Source organism: Sceloporus occidentalis, unplaced genomic scaffold (assembly GCF_023333645.1).
Source record: "Sceloporus occidentalis isolate IW3139 unplaced genomic scaffold, rSceOcc1.0.p SCAF_4, whole genome shotgun sequence".
In the NCBI taxonomy this organism is placed as follows: Eukaryota; Metazoa; Chordata; class Lepidosauria; order Squamata; family Phrynosomatidae; genus Sceloporus; species Sceloporus occidentalis.
Genome location: NW_028316984.1, coordinates 166,587,063 through 166,607,377, shown reverse-complemented (window position 1 = coordinate 166,607,377; position 20,315 = coordinate 166,587,063). Strand labels below are relative to the sequence as shown.

The 20,315-nt window shown below is 43.4% G+C and overlaps 1 protein-coding gene across 2 annotated transcripts in view; it reads right to left on the bottom strand.

The window, feature by feature from the left end:
- Positions 1 to 20,315, bottom strand: part of ADCK1 (aarF domain containing kinase 1) — a 199,533-nt gene that overhangs the window by 29,012 nt on the left and 150,206 nt on the right. For both annotated transcript variants that reach the window (XM_089522302.1, XM_089522301.1), the window contains exon 7: positions 10,598 to 10,714. In XM_089522302.1, coding sequence (XP_089378428.1) covers positions 10,598 to 10,714 — 117 coding nt within the window. The remainder of the gene's footprint in view (positions 1 to 10,597; positions 10,715 to 20,315) is intronic.

Here is a 20,315-nt window from a genome sequence, read left to right as displayed (position 1 = left end):
GAGACTGTCATACTTTAGACATATCATGAGAAGACACGATTCACTAGAAAAGAGAATAATGCTTGGTAAGGTAAAAGGCAGAGGGAAAAGAGGAAGACCACATTCCAGATGGAACGACTGAATTAAGGAAGCCACACCCCTGAGTCTACAAGACCTGAACAGGCCTTGTTAATGATAGGGTGACTTGGAGGTTTCTCATTCATGGGGTCACCAAAGGTTGACATTGACCTGAAGGCAGTTAACAAGAACAAAGCAGCAGAGGTTCCGGTGGCATGGCGGACGTGAAGATCACCTCTTCCAAGTGATCCAGGAGAGGAGACAGCTTCTGGCGTGGGCAATCTGCTTGGACACAAACCAAGCAGACGAAAATATCTCCCTGATAAAGGAGATCCTAATGACCCCATTTTGATACCCTATCGACTCTCCTAGCATGCTCGTGAGTGGGAAATCGAGAGGAATGAGCTGAAGACACGGAAAGGAGCTGGGCAAGTTGGGTGAGACGAAAGGGGAACCTGGGTGATCCACCTGCGGCAAGCTGCCACTTTTTTCCAGTATGCAGCAAAGCGCCCCAGCCATCCCTTTTATTTGCTTGCTGTTTGTTGAAAAGAAGATCTAATGTCAACGCGACCTTATCAGTGGAAAACTTTCTTTTGTATGAATTTGCTACTGTGAAAGAACTAAATTGAATGGGTCTAAGCAGCTGATTTGTCCCCATGAGGGAAACCCTCTAGCTGGATCAAAAGAAAGGAAGAAATTTGGAGCAGAGACAAAGTAACAATATTAAATACTAAAATCTATATTTTAAAAAATTACAAATTCTATAATCTATTTACTCTCAATCTGTGGAAGGTGGACATTGACTTGGACAATGATTTGGAATTGGACTATTGGAAATAAATTAAACGAAGAACTTGAAGAAGAGGACTAAGAATAATAACAACAATAATATATCTAGAATATCAAAGGACTTTAATACTCGGAAAGAGGTGTCCTTTTTTCCCTCTTTTTCTTTTTTTTAACAAGAACAAAGCAGCAAAAGTTGCACTTTACTGGTATATCTTTGCACTTTCTGGTTATAAGGCTTACCACTGTATCATATCTGCACAAAGGTACCCTATTATTCATCTAAAGAATGAATGGTAATAGATCCTCCACCTCCTGCTTGATGTTTGGAAGAAGCAGCAGTTTTCACAGAAGAAGCAACACCTGTAGTAAACCATTTGATATTCTTATGTAAATCCATTTATTTCTAAAAACCATAAACAATCATAATAATCTAGTCTTGGATTAAAGTAAATAACCATTTGTTGCTGTTGTGTGCCATCAATCATTTTTGAATTACAGTGTCACTAAGGCAAACATACCATGGGGTTCTATGGGGATGACAGGGTGTGACTTGCCTAAAGTCACCCAGCATTTTTCCATGGCCAAGGGAATCAAATCCTGATCTCCACAATCCTAGTCCCACACTCAAACCACTACCACCACACTGTCTCTCAAGATTCTTATATCCACATACAATTTTCAAAACATCTCATTCAAATTGATAATTAAAGACATAATTGTATGTACGATTTTCTAACTAGGTTGACAGTATATTTAAACCTATTTAATTTAATAATTAATTTTTAATTATAGAATGGGCTGTAAACCATCTCTAAATAAATTTTGCCAAGAAAACCCCATAATAGGATTGGCATAAAATGGAGTCAGCTTGCAATCACATAACAACAACAATAACAACTATTTGGAATGTTCAATACTGCAGTAACATCTTCCTTAATCCACATATAAAAATAATAATTTAAGATATGAAGTAGTTTTATGCTTTATCTAGCTGCAAGTTTAAAAATAATTTAGTACATTATGCTCCATTTCTGGCTGAACATACAGCTGCTAAAATATTACCTATAAAATGATCCCTAACTTTATTAATTCTGTTCCTTTTTGTACAAACTACCTTTGAGCTCCCCTTCCTCCCTTCAGTCCTTCCCAGCTGCTCTCTTATGACCCTCACCTTTTTGAAGTATTCTTCTCCCATAGTTTAGGCAGTATCCGTGTTGCCATCAGTATCCATCTCTGGTGTCCTGTTTCTTCTTCTATGTATTTCTCTTCTGTCTTCTGCTTAGGTACTCTAACACATGTCACTTACTTTTATCTGAGACAGTCAGTATGCAGCCTGTATTTCTTCTGACTCTCTGTGTGTCCTGTCTTCGTCTATGCTCTCTCTCTCTCTCTCCTCTCACCTCTAATCAACTTTTCATCTATCTCCCAATTCTCATTCTCTAGTTTTCTTTGCACAAACAAATGCAAACCAGAGTGTCATAGACTTCTTTGTCCTGCTTCTCCCTCTCTCCTGTTCTTTGTAGCCCATCAAGATGGCCAATACCCATCCCTGAAGAGAAAAATCTAGGCAAGGACAGGTTTGAAGAGAAAAACCTAGGCAATGACAAAGGAGAGAAGAAAACAATGTAGCTAACAATAACACACCTGCTGTGATAAATGATGCCACAAGAGGAGGGCAACCAAGATGGTGTACGGTATGCAAACCAAGCCAACCAAAATGGTGAAGAGTCTGAAAATCATGTCCTATGAGGAACGACTTAAGAAGAGAAGGTTAAGAGGTGAGATGATATCCCTGTTTAAATACTTGAAGGGATGTCATATTGAGGAGGGAGCAAGCTTGTTTTCTGCTGCTCCAGAGACTAGGACCCGGAGCAATGGATGCAAGCTGCAGGAAAAGAGATTCCACCTCAACATTAGGAGGAACTTCCTGACAGTAAGGGCTGTTCGACAGTGGAACACTCTTCCTCGGAGTGTAGTGGAGTCTCCTTCCTTGGAGGTCTTTAAGCAGAGGCTGGATGGCCATCTGTCAGGGATGATTTGGTTGGGAGTTCCTGCATGGCAGGGGGTTGGACTGGATGGCCCTTGCGGTCTGTAGTGAAGTGGGGAGAGTTGATGGGAGAGTTGGGAGGGGCGAGATGGGTCAGGTGGAGGAAGTTAAGGGGGAAGCCCCGGGGGAGGGGCAAGGGGCAGAGGAAGGAAGGCCCCAGGGGGTTATAAAAGAGGAGGGAGAGAGACGCGAGACGAGAGGGCCGGGACACGGAAGAGGGGGTCGTGGAGAAGCGGCCGGACGAGAGGAAGGAAAGGTAACCCATAGCCCTAGGAGAGAGGCTCGGCCTGTGTCTTTGCAAGGGTGGCACAGGCTGCTGCGAGTGGGGCCCCACACAGAGGTACAGCTAAGAAACCCCAGAGAGGAAGGGAACTTTAGGCGGCCTAGAGAAGGAGTGGTGGGACGTGAAAGGCGAACATTGGGAGCAGAACCCAGCCCCAATCGAGTGGCAGAAAGAAGACCGCAAGCCGCTCGAGGAGCATCGAAGACGGCCCGGTGGACAGGGAAGTCCAGGCGCTGAGGAAGAATAGGCCGGCGGAGGGGAGCATCTCAAAGCGCACGAAGTTGGGGAAATGGCTGGTGGAGGGCTCTGTTGTTGTTTATGGTTGTGTTACAGTAAAGGTTTTGGCATAGCAAACTTGTGGTGAGAGTAAGTTTGTTTCCCATGTGCGCTGGACACGGAGGAACTTCCTGGCAAGATGCAGGCTGGAGCGCAGGCCCCGCCCACACAGTCTCTTCCAGCTCTATGATTCTATGTCATGGTTCAATGCTATGGAATTCTGGGAATTCTAATGACACATTTAGCTTTCTCTGTCAGAGAGCTCTGGGGCCACAACAAACTCTAATTCCCAGAATTTCACAGCATTGAGCCATGGCAGTTAAAGTGGTGACAAACTGGATTATTTTTGCAGTGTGGATGCAGCCTATGACATCTGAAGAACTGTTGGGAAGAGCAAAAATAACCTCGTAAATTAGGGCAGGGCAAGTTTACGTTGCTATATTTTGGTTTAATCCATTCTGTTTGTATGCAGTTCTGGAGATGCAAATTGGCACCCTCCAGAAGTGCTGGACCACAACTCCCATTATCCCTAGCCAACCCAACTCCATTTCGAGGGCAATCAGCTGGAGGAGGCTGCTTTGCATTGACAAATCTGTCTCTTCCATTTGTCCCCTCCCCTTTGCTAGTCCCTCAGCAATGCTCTCATTACAGACTGCCCTTGCACATGAATAAGTAACTGTTCCACAGGCAGATATTTCAGTGTTTGCACTTGTCTTTAAAAATCAAAGGCTTCTCTGATTAAATGCCATTACAGTCCAGCGCTTGGATGGATCCAAAGAGATTAATGTGCTTTTGGGCAGCTTTAATGATAATCCCGCTACAGACGGCATTAAGTAAATGTCAGTAACCTGGTTTGAAGGGAGCTTTCACCTCAGGGATCCTTTCCATTTAGAAGAGAAAGGCTTGGCCTCCTATTCAAGGCAGCATTGCTCTACAAAAGAAAGCCTGCTTAGCAGAGATTCCTCTCTGCTCCTCCCAGCTAAATATATCAAGACTTATTTCAGGGAAAATCAGGTGGCGTGGTTAGAGTCAAGAGTCCACAGAGAGATGGTGGCTCACTGTTAGAACAAAAGAGTTGGCTCGACATTTGCTCTCTAGCACCTTGACTATAAGAAAACAAGGGTCATTCAAAGTAGACAATATTCCCCAGGTAGATGAACCAATGATCCCACTTGATATAAAGTCATTTGATACTGCCACGTGAGATACATTGGCTAGTAAAAACAAAGAAAGCGAAAAAGAAAGTAAACAAACAAAACCTGAGATCCTTGAGCGAATATGGAGCTGCCTTATAATTATTCATATGTTTGTTATATGTAGCTGCTTTACAAAATACAATTCTCCAGGCAACACGCAAGATCAAATAAAATTAAAACCCGATAAAAATACAGCAAGTTCCAAATCCAATGTAGAAGGATAAAACAAATGTCAGCAACAGTAAATGTCAATTAGTCTTACAAAACAGCCATGACCATCTCACAAAAGATTTTTTTAAATCGTCATCAACAATAGCTGTAATATTTTTAACATTATGTTAATAAGTAAAATAAAGCTATTTTAGCCTTGCACAGTAAAGTGTGTATCACATCAGCTTGTCTCAAGAAAGCATTCCAAAAATGAGAGATCATGTGTGAAAAGGCCCTCTCGCACATTTGAGACTACCTTTCAGACTTAAGAATGCTCAAGAAGGCACTTTGAGAACCATCTTAAGATACTAAAAGATCATATAGGAAGTGACTTACTTTGGGGGCACTGAGATTCCAAGACATTCAGGCTTGAGAGGACAAAAACAGACTTTAAAACCCAGAAACAAATAATTGATCTTTGGGATCAGAAACAAAACAAAAAGGAAGGGAAGGGCTGTCACAATATGTTCAAAATGTCAGGTCCCAGTTCATGATTTCACTATCCATATTCTGTATAATCTACAGTCTTTGAACCTTCTTAAAAGACAGCCACATGTACAACAGATTATAGTAATCCAGATGGGAGATTATTTGGTCAACAATATTCAGGTAAGGCAGTGTCCTGCCTCTTGCCATTTTGAAAATAACTGCAGAGGGAAAAGGAGGTATATCAGGGTATTACAGATGCTTGTGGAGGTACTTGGAGATATATGTTTTCACACATTTGGAGGGCTCTCTTTAGTTTGGGGCAAACATTGGGAGTTGGGAGGTTTCATAGGCCCTAAAAATGGGATCCATGTACCGCGTGTGTCCCAAAGGTCCCACTTAGCCCACCCCTGCTATAACATGATAAAGTGCACTAAAATGGACTACTGAGCTTTACATCAGAGATGTAAATTAATTTTGTTGGTTTCAAGATTCTCAGAAATTACCTATTTTGTATTTATCTCTTTGTGAACCAAAGTGCACCTTGACTAAGAAATGTGCATATTTCTCAAACTTGCAGTACATTTTGTATGCAGAAATTTATGTGTACAGTTTAAACATACAAAAGGCTAAAATGTGTACAATCTAAAAATATGCAGAAAAATATACTTATTCATTGGGAAAAAAATGTGTATGTTAGGGGAAATATATAAATAAACATGTGCCTTAAAGCAAAGGTGTATGGAAAATGCATATGAATTTCCATGTGGAAAGAAAAACAAATTCTCACAACCTGATAAGAATAACATATGGAAAAAGAATGCAAATAAGATTCAGAGAAATACCATGAAACGGAGTTTTTCACATCTCCACTATATACAGACAGCATAGCTGGTGCTATGTAGAATCATAGAATCATAGAGTTGGAAGAGACCTCAAGGGCCATCCAGTCCAACCCCCTGCCATGCAGGAACTCTCAATCAAAGCATCTCCAACAGATGGCCATCCAGCCTCTGCTTAAAGACCTCCAAATAAGGAGACTCCACTACACTCTGGGGGGAGTGTGTTCCACTGTCGAACACCCCTTACTGTCAGGAAGTTCTTCCTAATGTTGAGGTGGAATCTCTTTTCCTGGAGCTTGCATCCATTGCTCCGAGTCCTAGTCTCTGGAGCAGCTGAAAACAAGTCAGCTCCCTCCTCAGTATGACAACCCTTCAAGTATTTAAACAGGGCTATCATATCACCTCTTAACTTTCTCTTCTCCAGGCTAAACATCCCCAGCTCCTTAAGTCGTTCCTCATAGGACATGGTTTCCAGACCCTTCACCATTTTAGTTGCCCTCCTTTGGACACGCTCCAGTTTCTCAATGTCCTTTTTGAATTGTGGTGCCCAGAACTGGACACAATATTCCAGGTGGGGCCTGACCAAAGCAGAATAGAGTCGCACTATTACTTCCCTTGATCTAGATACTATACTTTTACTGATGCAGCCTAAAATCGCATTAGCTGCCACATCACACTGTTGACTCATGTTCAACTTGTGGTCTACTTGGACTCCCAGATCCCTTTCACATGTAGTTTCATTCAGCCAGGTGTCCCCCCTCCTATATATGTGCATTTTATTTTCCCGCTCTAAGTGCAGTACCGTACATTTCTCCCTGTTGAAGTTCATTTTGTTAGCTGTGGCCCAACTTTCTAGTTTAATGTAAAAATTACTGTGTCAGAGAAACCCATGGTTTCAATTAACCACATCCTAGAAAATGTGGTCTCTCGAGGCATCTGGAGGTCTTCCACCACGACTCTATGGCCAATTTCCACTGGAAATATAGGGTTTGCTACTATCCACAACTTTCCCTATTCTCAGTAAATCTGGGAATGTATCTCCCATAGATATGGGGGTTGTACAGTATTCTGCAAGGAGCAAACAAGACAAAATAAGCAAGCCTTGGGTAGCTGTCATGTCTGCCATTATTTCAGTCCTATGGAAGTGGGGTTTTCGCTTCTAACTACAGAGCCATGGTCAGGATCAATCATGATTTATTTTAGAAAGGATGTCTCAAAGGAACAATTGGTCTGTTTAGCTATACAGTACAAAGGGTTAAGAACAGCTCAACATAACTCAGTGGGAAGCACAGTGGGAGGTCTTCAGGAAGCTGCCATTAGCTTATTCAAGATACTAGCAAAATGTTCATCACTGTCATGTGCAAAGTATGCGTGGACGGATGGCTTATAAACAACAGTGATCTCTGCAGGATATGGGGCAAGATAATGAACCCACCCCTGAAATCAGGGTGAGGTTCTGCCATCATTCAAACACAGCCCCCAATAAAAATAACCACCATTTATTCATATGTGGCAGCTTTCTTACACCTTGCACACAAGGACCACATTAAGACGGGAGATTAATCTCCTCCTTGCCACTGGTGATCTGATTATGTTGTTATGTGTTTTCAAGTCAACTTCATATTATGACAACTCTGTCCTAGGGTTTTCTTGGAAAGATTTATTCCAAGGAGATTCCTATTGCTTTAGGTTGCTGGGGTAATGTGACACGTTGAATGTCACTCAGTAGGTTTCCATGGCTGGGCAGGGATTCAAACAATGGCCTCTTGGAGACCTAGTCCAATATTCAAACTACTACAATATGCTAGCTGTCCAGATACAGAGACTCAAGACTGCTTTTATCTGCACAACCCCACCCCTTTGTATGCATAGTCCCATACTCAGAAATATTTCTTGATTATGTCAAAGTGTAACAGAATGTTAGGGATTGATACAAAGATACACACACACACACAGACAGACACTAGCAATGGCCTATAGGAAGGCAATGAGGCAGTGATTCTGAATCCTAATATCACTTCATGCCATTGGCAATTAGTGCATTAATATGTTTTGTGTGTGCTTAGTTACATTTGTGAGCAATCCCTTCTAGTGGAAAGTTGGAGAATGTAGTAGATGCAGTCTCTTAGATAATAATGAACACATGGCTTGACTTCCCCTCTGGATATATTTTGGAATGTCTATAAGTGAGGCAGACTAAACTCTGCCACAAAATAAAAAGATGACAGGGGAGGGAGCATCAGGCTTCAGAAGCAGACAGACAGACAGATTAAGTCCAATTGATTTTACGATGGAGCTCTTTGATAACTAGTCAGCCAAGTGGCATTTTGATGCCCATCAATAGTGCACAGGGGAAGGCAGGCAGCACTGATTCCATCAAAATTCACTGACTCGGAGGGCAAGGTTGACAGGTTGAGCCTGCCCCATCTCTTGCAAATAAAACCAAGTATTTCTCCCCACCTCCAATTACATACTTAGTATCTAAATAATCATCTACATGCCCCAGGTACCATTTGCATCATCAGGCAGTGAAACGTTTCTACATTTGGACTTATGTGACATTTTAAAAACACACAACTTGAATTGTGGGGAACAGGCAGAAGAAGCTCTGCTTTTTCACTGAAACACAAAACTATAAGTTGAATTATGTTAAATGTGCATGTCACTTTAGGGGCCAAAAACAATGCTTTGGCGGAGTGCTGCAAGGATTCCCCCACTAGCATAATCCCAATCATCTTTTTATGTCCCGTTTGCCATCTCTGTTCCTCTCCACTGATACTGCTTCAGCTGCCTTCTTGTTCTTGACTTCTTCTTGAGAATAGTCACACGGGCAATCTCAGCCAATCGGGACTCACTTAATGATATAATGACAACATATGGCCAATGAGGTTTGGCTACATGATCTTTAGGGGAAATAATGTCAATTGAGAACAAGGCCATAGTTTATACATCCTCAGCATGGCTCTTAGTTTGAAAAGAGTAAACATTTTTTTACCCTTTTAGAGAAACTGACTCCAAAAGTCACTGAACCGCAAGACGATTTTCAGATCAACCCTAGAAGAAAACGGACAGGGAAGCATATGGACAGGAAAGCATAGGTGACACACTGGATTTTGCAGTGTTGTTGATAACCATTACAACAATGCATCTTCGAAAAGCAATGCTTTTTATGCCCTTCAATTGCCCCATGAGAATCAAGGTAAAGGTTCTCCTAAATGCAAAGTCCTTAACAACAGTCCTAACCCATTTCTCACATTTTGCAAAATACTAAATGCACATACAAATCATAACAATGAATGGTGTGTCAAAAAGTGATAGCCCTTACACACAAACAGTCATATACGTTTTCACTGTGGAATATATTATCTTTCAGCATTTCATGAATTCTGCTACTATTTATGTACTGTTTTATTTGTTATTCTAATAGTTTTGGTTTTGGGATTTATTTCTTTATATTGAATATTTCTAGGCTGAAAAGGCAATGAAATATGCACTAGATAAAAATAATATTCACCTGAGCAAGCCAGAAAAGAAGCATAACTCCCTTTGTCACTGAATAGACCTGAAACGTTATGACAGTTTTTCTCCACCTATTGAAGACAGGTGATGTCTGGGGAGAAGATGGCCAGCTAGGTGTGGAATCCCTGTTGGCTTTATCTGGCAATGAGGCCAAAGATTCATCATGCATTCTTTAGTCTGTATCATTCCACACATTGTACTAGACTCAGCTCATAACATCCACCTATATAGGAGAAGCTGATTCCAACAAACATTTAGATCACTTGATTTGTGCAATTGCATAATAACAGAGAACCTTCAAATGATAAGAAGGCCCCCGGAGTCTCATGGAGAACTGGAGTATGGTGGACTGGGGACTCTCCCAGGGTGTGTCCACAATGTCAGGAAAATCCGGTATACCTTCTAGTTACCCCAATCCTTAGAAGCCATGGGCTTGTCTACACACACTGAAGTAGTTTAGGACAACTGTCCTTTCAAACACACCCCGCTCCAATAAAGTGGCCGCTCTGGGGTTTTCTCATACACACATGCACACATGTGAATGTATGTATTTCTGAACTCCTCCCCACTCCCTGGCTTTACACCAACATTTCTGCTCAAAACTGGAATGAATCTCCGCTTTTTCCCTTATGGATGAAAGGCCTGAAGATTCAGCCCCAATCATCTCATACATTGTTTAGACAACTCGCTCTGAAAACTAGGTGCAACTGTATTATTTGGCCCATGCAGATGCATCTCTAGCGATACCAATACAGGTCTCTTTTCAAATAGCTTTCTTTATTGCAAGTCTTATACCTTTACTCCAAGTCTTATACCTTATACCACATATCTTTCTTTACTCCAAGTCTTATGCTACTGGCTTTTGAAATACTACTAGGCTTCAGTAATGCTTAAGGATGTTGCTCTTTTTATATATCATCACCACTGGCTGTTGTCATGGCTAGAACATTACCTCATTGACATTGATGCAGTTTCTCTCCATGTAGGCCTTGTCATTCACCTGCCCACCTTCCATGAACTCCATGAAGAGAACACGCCTTGTTGAAAGCTCCCAATGAATCTTTGGAACCTGAAACAGAAGATAACTCTCTGAATAACATCAGATATGAGGAAACAGAGTGGGAAAGTCTACATAATGTGTAACAAATAGTGAATTTTCCACAGAAAACATCCAGGTTCTTGAAGTAAGCAGACATAACACTTGTAACAAAGGTCTTATAACTCAATATAAGTAAGCGATCCATCTTGGCTGCTGAAACACAAGCACCATTTGCTATGTATTTGTCATGTACTTTCCCCACATTGTTAGCTATTTCCCCTGCAATTCAGCATTCAGATTGCATGCTTTCTGACTGGAGTGGACAAATGGGGAAGGGGACTGAGCTCTTGCTCCTTCAACAGTAGGGTCAAAGACTGCATTTCTGCAGCGTAGAAGCTACAGGCTTCTCTACGCTTACAGAAATCCTACCTTCTACAATGCTGTTTAAGGTACAGACACCCCGTCTACTTTTCCATTGGCCATCCAAAGCAGAAGATATGTGATTAGAATCCTGAAATACAGTATGCAGGGAAAGCACTGATAGTTAGGGGTGTACTTTTTATTTTCTGCAAACAAGACTGCCTTAGTGGATCAGGCCATAGGTTCATCATCATAGAGTCATGTTTCCAGGATGAACCAGTAAGATACCTGGTAGCATATCAGAAAGATTCTAACCTCCCAAAACCTGAATAATGAATAGGTAGCATTAAATCATGGAAACTTCCCACAATTTTGCAGAGTCATTGTTCAGAATAAATCCAGGGAGTGGGGCTGTGGATGTGAGGTGTTTGCTTGTGTGCATTTTTAAAGCTAGCCCAGGAGCAGTTTGTGATATCGGTGTCCATTCAAGCAAACTGAAGCTTTCTATTTTGCAAGTGAATAGATAATTTTGCATAGGTAAAGTGTTCCTGTCCAACGTAAGCATATTTCCTCAGTGTTATGGCACCTGTACAATTTTTCAGTAAATCTGCAGTTCAGCTTCTTAATAGGAAATGTATTGTTATCCCAAGGCCAACCCAACACATTTTGCTACCTGAGGTAGAGGGAGATATGGCACTTGCCACCCAAATTCTCCCAATTCAAGAAGACTTTACATAAAGCCAGCCGATTTATTTTGGTAACAGAGGCAGAAAATCACACAAGCACCTCTACATAATGCTGAAGTAAAAGGGCAACAATAACAAATGACTAACCATTTGCTGCCTTTGGTGACACTCAAAATCTGCTCTCTGAGGTAGCTGCTTCACTCTATTGCTAGGCAGACCTGTGCATTATCATTTTTCTGCACTGTCCTGGATACATAATTTCTATCAGTTAAAAATGTGGATTGCTTTGGCTATTTTGATTGCTATAAGAGGTTATCTGGAGTAAGTAAAAGTCTGTCCTCCTATTATGGATATACGGCTAGTTTGATGAGCTTTCTGTCATTGCATCCAAGAAAAAAATGGCTCTGTCAAACACATAGGCATGGCAAATGCTAACCTCATCAGAAAGTGTTGCATACCACTACAGTTTAATTCACACTGGAGCCTCTATTTCTTAACTATGATCTTGGTTCCTCTTAATCTATTCAAACATGTGTAATGCTTGTCATGTGTCTCTTTGCATAACTGTTCTCCTGCATATGGTCAGGTGACTTCCCAAGCCTCCCTGCTCAACCAACACCTAAATTGGGGCTAAGCAGAGACTTGCCTAGCTTGGTGAAACCAAGATAGGCAAAAAGCTCTCTACACTATCCATGTCACTCAGGCAAGAGAAGTGCCTGGAATGCAGTGGCTCCAACAGGGACATGTTGTCTGCCACAGAGAAGAGAAGAAGGGAGCCACAGAAACATCACATAACCCCAGAGTATCATATCTTTTCTCATACTTTCCCATGATATTCTCACTGAGCAGTTGCAGTCCACCAGAGCAGCAGGTTTTTGGCAGGGTCCATTTGCTGCTTCATGGAGCTCCATCGCTTGAGGCAACTGCTTCATCCAGCCTCATGGCAGAGCCAGCTCTAAGTAAACTTAAATTCAGTAAATGTCGGACTGTTAACGCTAGGAGGGTTGCCAGCACAAAATGATATCCTCCTCCTCTCTTAAATTATATTGTTGAAATGATGGAAGTTTGGGATAATGAGGAATGGGTTTTTGTGTAGAAGGATTGTGTGAGCTTTCTTATTTCCTGAACTCAAATCAAATTACTAGGCTCTGGGTCTTCAATGTTAAGTGTACATGCTTTGCATCAGGCTCTGAATGGTGAGTCACAAGAGTCTGAATAAATAATAAAAATTATAATGATGATGATGATGATGAGCCATGGTATACACCAGAGCTTCGGGAAATGAAGCGAAGCGGGTTGGACAATGACTAGAGAGCGTCTGGCGAAAAACTCAACTCTTATCTGACAAGACTCGCCATAGGAACTTTCTTTGGTCCTATCAGGAGGCAATACGTGCAGCGAAGAGACGTTTCTCCTCTGCACATATTGCGTCTGCAGAGTCCCGTCCAGCAGAACTGTTTAGGGTAGTAAGGGAACTGACGCAGGTACTCCCTGTGCAGAACCCTTTACTTAACCCAACAATGGCCTGCTGTGATGCGTTTAACAACTTCTTTGCAGATAAAATCTCTCAGATAAGAGCTGACTTAGATGCCAGTATTGTAACAGAAACAACAGACGAGGTGTCCAGCGATTCCGTTTATGAGATTGTACTGGATCAGCTTCAATCTGTGAGTACCGATGATGTGGACAAGCTCCTTGGTAGAGTGAGGAAAACATCTTGCCCTCTTGACCCTTGCCCATCATGGCTGGCCGTCCGGGGGGGGGGGGGAGATGCATTGAGACAGTTCCTTACGAACATCATTGGTGCATCCTTCTGGGAAGGTTATATTCCATCTTGCTTAAAGGAAGCGGCTGTTAGGCCGCTTCTGAAAAAACTTCCCTGGGCCCCCTGGATATGAACAACTATAGGCCAGTCTCTTTGCTACCATTCTTGAGCAAGGTAATCGAGAGGGCAGTTGCTCTGTCTTGGATGAAACCGATTATCTAGACCCATTTCAAACTGGCTTCAGGACAGGCTTTGGGGTTGAGGCTGCCATGGTTGCCTTGACCGACGATCTGCATCTGAGCATCGACAGGGGCAGTGTGACCTCTCAGCAGCTTTTTATACGATACATTACGGCATCCTCTTGGATCGCCTAAGGGGGCTGGGAATTGGAGGCACTGCATTGCAGTGGTTCCGTTCCTTTCTCTTGGGCAGATCCCAGAGGGTGATGCTCGGGAAGTTGCTCCAGTAGGAGGGAGCTCACCTGTGGTGTTCCACAGGGTGCTATTCTGTCCCCGATGTTATTTAACATCTATATGAAGCTGCTGGGCGAGATCATTCGGAGTTATGGTGCTGGGCGTTATCAGTACACTGATGACACCCAAATCTATTTCTCCATGTCTCGTTCGTCGGCTTTGAATTCTGATGGCGACTAGCTTTGTATACCAACTTCCAGAGCCTTCAGAACAGTCCGGCCAGAGAGAGGAGAAGGAGAGGAGCTGCTTGGCAGCCATTTTGAGACCGTGTGCTCGAGACCGTGTGCTCGTTGCTGAAGGGGAGGAGCTTCTGTGAGTCACATCTGTGAGTCACAAGGGGGCGGAGCTAGCAGACTAGCTTTGTATACCAACTTCCAGAGCCTTCAGAACAGTCCGGCCAGAGAGAGGAGAAGGAGAGGAGCTGCTTGGCAGCCATTTTGAGACCGTGTGCTCGAGACCGTGTGCTCGTTGCTGAAGGGGAGGAGCTTCTGTGAGTCACATCTGTGAGTCACAAGGGGGCGGAGCTAGCAGACTAGCTTTGTATACCAACTTCCAGAGCCTGCAGAACAGTCCGGCCAGAGAGAGGAGAAGGAGAGGAGCTGCTTGGCAGCCATTTTGAGACCGTGTGCTCGAGACCGTGTGCTCGTTGCTGAAGGGGAGGAGCTTCTGTGAGTCACATCTGTGAGTCACAAGGGGGCGGAGCTAGCAGACTAGCTTTGTATACCAACTTCCAGAGCCTGCAGAACAGTCCGGCCAGAGAGAGGAGAAGGAGAGGAGCTGCTTGGCAGCCATTTTGAGACCGTGTGCTCGAGACCGTGTGCTCGTTGCTGAAGGGGAGGAGCTTCTGTGAGTCACATCTGTGAGAATTTTTCATTTTCTTTAACTCAACAACTCTGCTCAAGTGGCATCAGGTTAGAATCAGATATTGAAACAGAACCTTCCCTTTAAGTGTAAGATAGCAGCCAGTACTTACCTTTAAAGAAGTATTCCCAATAGATTGACTGTTATATTTATTACTAAAGACTTTGCAGTATGGACAACGAGGGATCTGCCGCAGTCACCTGCAACTCTTGTGGGATGTTTCTCTTCTTGCCTACAGAAGTGGAGAACTTCACATGCACCAAGTGCAAGTTGGTAGCACTCTTGGAGGAGAAAGTGCAGCAGCTGGAGTCCAGAGTAGCTACACTTCAGCATATTAGGGAACAAGAGGATTTCCTGGACTCAATAGAACTAACCATCTTGGATGAGTACCACGCAGAGGAAGATGCTAGGGTGGAAGAGGTCACTTGCCAAACAGAGGAGGCAGACAGCTGGAGGAATGTCACAAAGAGAAGTAAGCCAAGAAGGAATTGTTCGGGGAGCTTGCAGCTAGAGAATCGATTCGAAGCTCTGTCCCTTATCAAGGAGGATGAAGAAGAGCAGCATGGACAGACTTCTGGGACAGAGCAGAGGAGCCTGAGAGTCCCACCCGAGGGAACAGTCGCTGCTAAGCCTCGGAGGAGGCGTGTGGTCGTAGTGGGGGACTCCTTGCTGAGGGGAACAGAAGCAGTGATTTGTAGGCCTGACAAGATGTCTCGAGAGGTGTGTTGTCTTCCAGGTGCAAAGATCCGTGATGTGACAGAGAGGCTGACAAGACTGGTCAAGCCTACTGACCAATACCCCTTCCTTTTGGTCCACGTGGGAACTAATGATACTGCAAGACACAGCATTCAGAACATCAAAAGGGATTACGAGGCGCTTGGTAGGAAGCTGAAAGGAATGGATGTACAGGTTGTCATCTCGTCTCTTCTGCCAGTTGAAGGGCATGGTCCAGGAAGGGAGAGGAAAATAGCAGATGTGAACAACTGGCTTCGCAGATGGTGCCGCCGAGAAGGATTTGGATTCTTCGATCATGGGCTGCGGTTCCATGAGGAGGGACTTCTTGCAACAGACGGGTTGCATCTCACGCCAGTTGGAAGAAATGTTTTTGCCAACAGTCTCAAGAACTTGATCAGGAGAGCTTTAAACTGAGTTCCGAGGGGAAGGGAGACAATATTAAGGAAGGCGAAAGGGATGGCGAAAATAGTCAAACTGACATAGAGGAAACAAGGCAAACAGTGCAAGGACCCAGCAGTGGGAGGCAAAAAAACTTGCACAGGCAGCAAGTAAAAGGGAACCATGGTCTGCGATGTCTCTACACTAATGCACAGAGCATGGGAAATAAGCAAGATGAACTCGAACTCCTAGTACAACAAAGCAAATATGATATAATAGGCATCACTGAAACCTGGTGGGATGAGTCTCATGATTGGAATGTGGAAATAGAGGGGTATAACCTTATTAAGAGAAAGAGGCCAAACAGGAAAGGAGGAGGAATAGCACTATATGTCAGAGATATTTACACCAGTGAAGAGATCCTGGACATCAATCCTGGAAGCCAGGTGGAGAGCATCTGGATAAGAATCAAAGGGGAGGGAAACAACAAGGGTGTTACGGTGGGAGTCTACTACAGACCCCCAAGTCAGACTGAGGAATTGGATGATATCTTTCTAGAACAGATGTCCACACAGTCAGAAAAGAGAGATGTAGTAGTGATGGGCGACTTCAACTATCCTGATATTTGCTGGAAGTCAAACTCAGCAAAATCCTCAAGGTCTAGCAAATTCCTCACTTGCCTGGAAGACAATTTCATGGTCCAAAAGGTGGAAGAGGCAACAAGGGGGTCAGCTATTTTAGATCTGATCCTAACCAACAAGGATGACTTGGTTAATGGGGTGCAAGTGGTGGGATCCTTAGGTGGAAGCGACCATGTTCTCCTGGAGTTTGTTATACAATGGAGAGGAGAAGCCAGGCAGAGTCAGACACGCATCCTAGACTTTAGGAGAGCGGATTTCAGTAAACTTAGAGAAGTACTGAGGGCGATTCCATGGTCAGAAATACTAAAAGATAAAGGAGTTCAGGACGGATGGGACTTTCTCAAAAGGGAGATACTGAAGGCACAATTTCAAACAGTTCCAGTGAGAAAGAAAAACGGGAGGTGTCTCAAGAAACCAGGATGGATGACTAAGGAACTTTCAACCGAGCTAAGTTTGAAACGGAACATGTATAAGAAATGGAAAAAGGGGGAAATCACGAAAAAGGAATTCAAAGAAATAGCAGGCATGTGTAGGGGTAAAGTCAGAAAAGCTAAAACGCAGAATGAACTCAGGCTTGCTAGAGAGGTTAAGAACAATAAAAAGGGCTTTTTTGGATATGTCCGCAGCAAGAGGAAGAAGAAGGAAACGGTAGGGCCACTGCGTGGAGAAGATGGCAAAATGCTAACAGGAGATAGAGAAAAGGCAGAATTACTCAACACCTTCTTTGCCTCAGTCTTCTCAGAAAAGGCAAAGGGTGCTCAACCTGAGGATAATGGAGCAGAGGACAGAATAGGGGAATTTCAGCACAGAATAAGTAAAGAGATAGTAGAGGAACACCTTGTTAATCTAAATGAATTTAAGTCTCCGGGACCAGATGAACTCCATCCAAGGGTACTAAAAGAACTGGCAAAAGTAATATCGGAGCCATTGGCAATCATATTTGAAAACTCCTGGAGAACAGGAGAGATCCCAGCAGACTGGCGAAGGGCAAACGTTGTCCCCATCTTCAAAAAGGGGAAAAAAGAGGATCCCAACAATTATCGTCCAGTTAGTCTGACATCAGTTCTAGGAAAGATTCTGGAGCAGATCATTAAACAGACAGTCTGTGAACATCTAGAAGGCAATGCCATAATCACAAAAAGTCAACATGGGTTTCAGAGAAACAAGTCATGCCAGACAAATCTAATCTCTTTCTTTGACAAAATTACCAGCTTGGTAGATGAAGGGAATGCTGTGGATATAGTATATCTTGATTTCAGTAAGGCCTTTGACAAGGTTTCCCATGACATTCTTGCAAACAAGCTTGTAAAATGTGGGCTAGACAAAGGAACTGTTAAATGGATCTGTAATTGGTTGACCGGCCGAACCCAAAGGGTGCTCAACAATGGCTCCTTTTCATCCTGGAGAGAAGTGACCAGTGGGGTCCCACAGGGCTCTGTCCTGGGCCCAATGCTATTCAACATCTTTATCAATGACCTGGATGACAGAATTGGGAGCATACTTATCAAATATGCAGATGACACCAAATTAGGGGGAATAGCTAATACCCCAGAGGACATGATCAAGATTCAAAATGACCTGAATAGACTAGAAAGCTGGGCCAAAGCTAACAAAATGAAATTCAACACAGAGAAATGTAAGGTATTGCACTTAGGGCGGAAAAATGAAATGCACAGATATAGGATGGGTGACACCTGGCTGAATGAAACTACGTGTGAAAGGGATCTAGGAGTCCAAGTAGACCACAAGTTGAACATGAGTGAACAGTGTGATGCGGCAGCTAAAAAGGCCAATGCTATTTTAGGCTGCATCAATAGAAGTATAGTGTCTAGATCAAGAGAAGTAATAGTGCCACTGTATTCTGCTTTGGTCAGGCCCCACCTAGAATATTGTGTCCAGTTCTGGGCGCCACAATTCAAAAAGGACATTGAGAAACTGGAGCGTGTCCAAAGGAGGGCGACAAAAATGGTGAAGGGTCTGGAGACCATGCCCTATGAGGAACGACTTAGGGAGCTGGGGATGTTTAGCCTGGAGAAAAGAAGGTTAAGAGGTGATATGATAGCCCTGTTTAAATATTTGAAAGGATGTCATATTGAGGAGGGAGCAAGCTTGTTTTCTGCTGCTCCAGAGAACAGGACCCGGAACAATGGATGCAAGCTACAGGAAAAGAGATTCCACCTGAACATTAGGAGGAACTTCCTGACAGTAAGGGCTGTTCGGCAGTGGAATGCACTTCCTCGGAAGGTGATAGAGTCTCCTTCCTTGGAGGTCTTTAAACAGAGGCTGGATGGCCATCTGTCAGGGATGCTTTGATCTGGATTTCCTGCATGGCAGGGGGTTGGACTGGATGGCCCTAGTGGTCTCTTCCAACTCTACGATTCTATGATTCTATGATTCTATGATTCCTCTCTCAATGAATGTCTTCGGGCAGTAATGGGCTGGATGAGGAAAAACCGATTGAAGCTGAATCCAGACAAAACGGAAGTGCTCACGGTAGCGGCCCCTAAACCAAGAATTGGGTTGCAACCTCTGGTCCTGGACAGGGTCACACTCTCCGTCAAGGACTGCATTCGCAGTCTGGGGGTGCTCCTTGACTCATCGCTCCTGATGTCGAACCAGGTAAATGCGACAGTCAGGAGCGCCTGTTATCAGCTTCGGCTGATACGCCAGCTGCGCCCTTTTCTGGAAGTAAGGGATCTTGAAACTGTTGTGCACGCGCTGGTAACCTCACGTCTAGACTTCTGTAATGCGCTCTACATGGGGCTACCTTCGTGCTTGGTCCAGAAACTGCAACTAGTACAGAATATGGCAGCCAGAGTAATTTCTGGAACATCCAGAAGGGATCATATTATCCTGGTTCTAAAGTCCCTCCACTGGCTGCCCATTAGCTTCCGGACCCAGTACAAGGTGTTGGTTATCACCTTTAAAGCCCTAAATGGCTTGGGTCCAAACTATCTTCATGACCGCCTTCTCCCCTACAATCCTCCCCACGCACTCCGCTCCTCTGGGAGAGGCCTACTTCAGCCACAAAAATCTAGGCTCTCGGCTACCTCCCAGAGAGCATTTTCCATCGTTGCCCCCAGACTGTGGAACGGCCTGCCGGATGAGCTCCGTCTACTTACATACTTAGATAGCTTTAAAAAGGCTGTTAAGATGGATCTCTTCCGACAGGCCTTCCCAGAATAGAGAACCCGGCCTCAGAAAAACGTCTGGGAATAAGATACTGCCACTCCCATTGATTGCTTGCTGAGTGATGTTGTTGACCTTCTGGTCAGTTTTTAACTTGTATGTTTGTTTGTTTGTTTGTTTTTAAATTTTGCATTGGATTTAATACTTTTTTAAGGGGGGGAGGGCACCAGGGATTTTATATGTGCTGTATTTTTAACTTTGTTAGCCGTCCCAATTGTTCTCAGAGGGGCGGGATACAAATAAAAATATTATTATTATTATTATTATTATTATTATGCAGGTCTTTACACCTAAAGTCTTCCCAAACCTTACCTTCAGATCAAGGATGGAGAACATATGATCCTTCAGATGTTATTGAACTGCAATCCCCATCAGTTCTCTGAGTATAAGAAAACTCTATGAAATTCATAGGGTCACCATACGTCAATGGACAACTTGAAACACAAAGTTGTGACATGTAACACTATTTCCCCCGCCAATGTTTCTGCCTATTTTTTGTTTGTTCAATGTTTTTAATGTTTTTAATGTTTTAATATTATTACT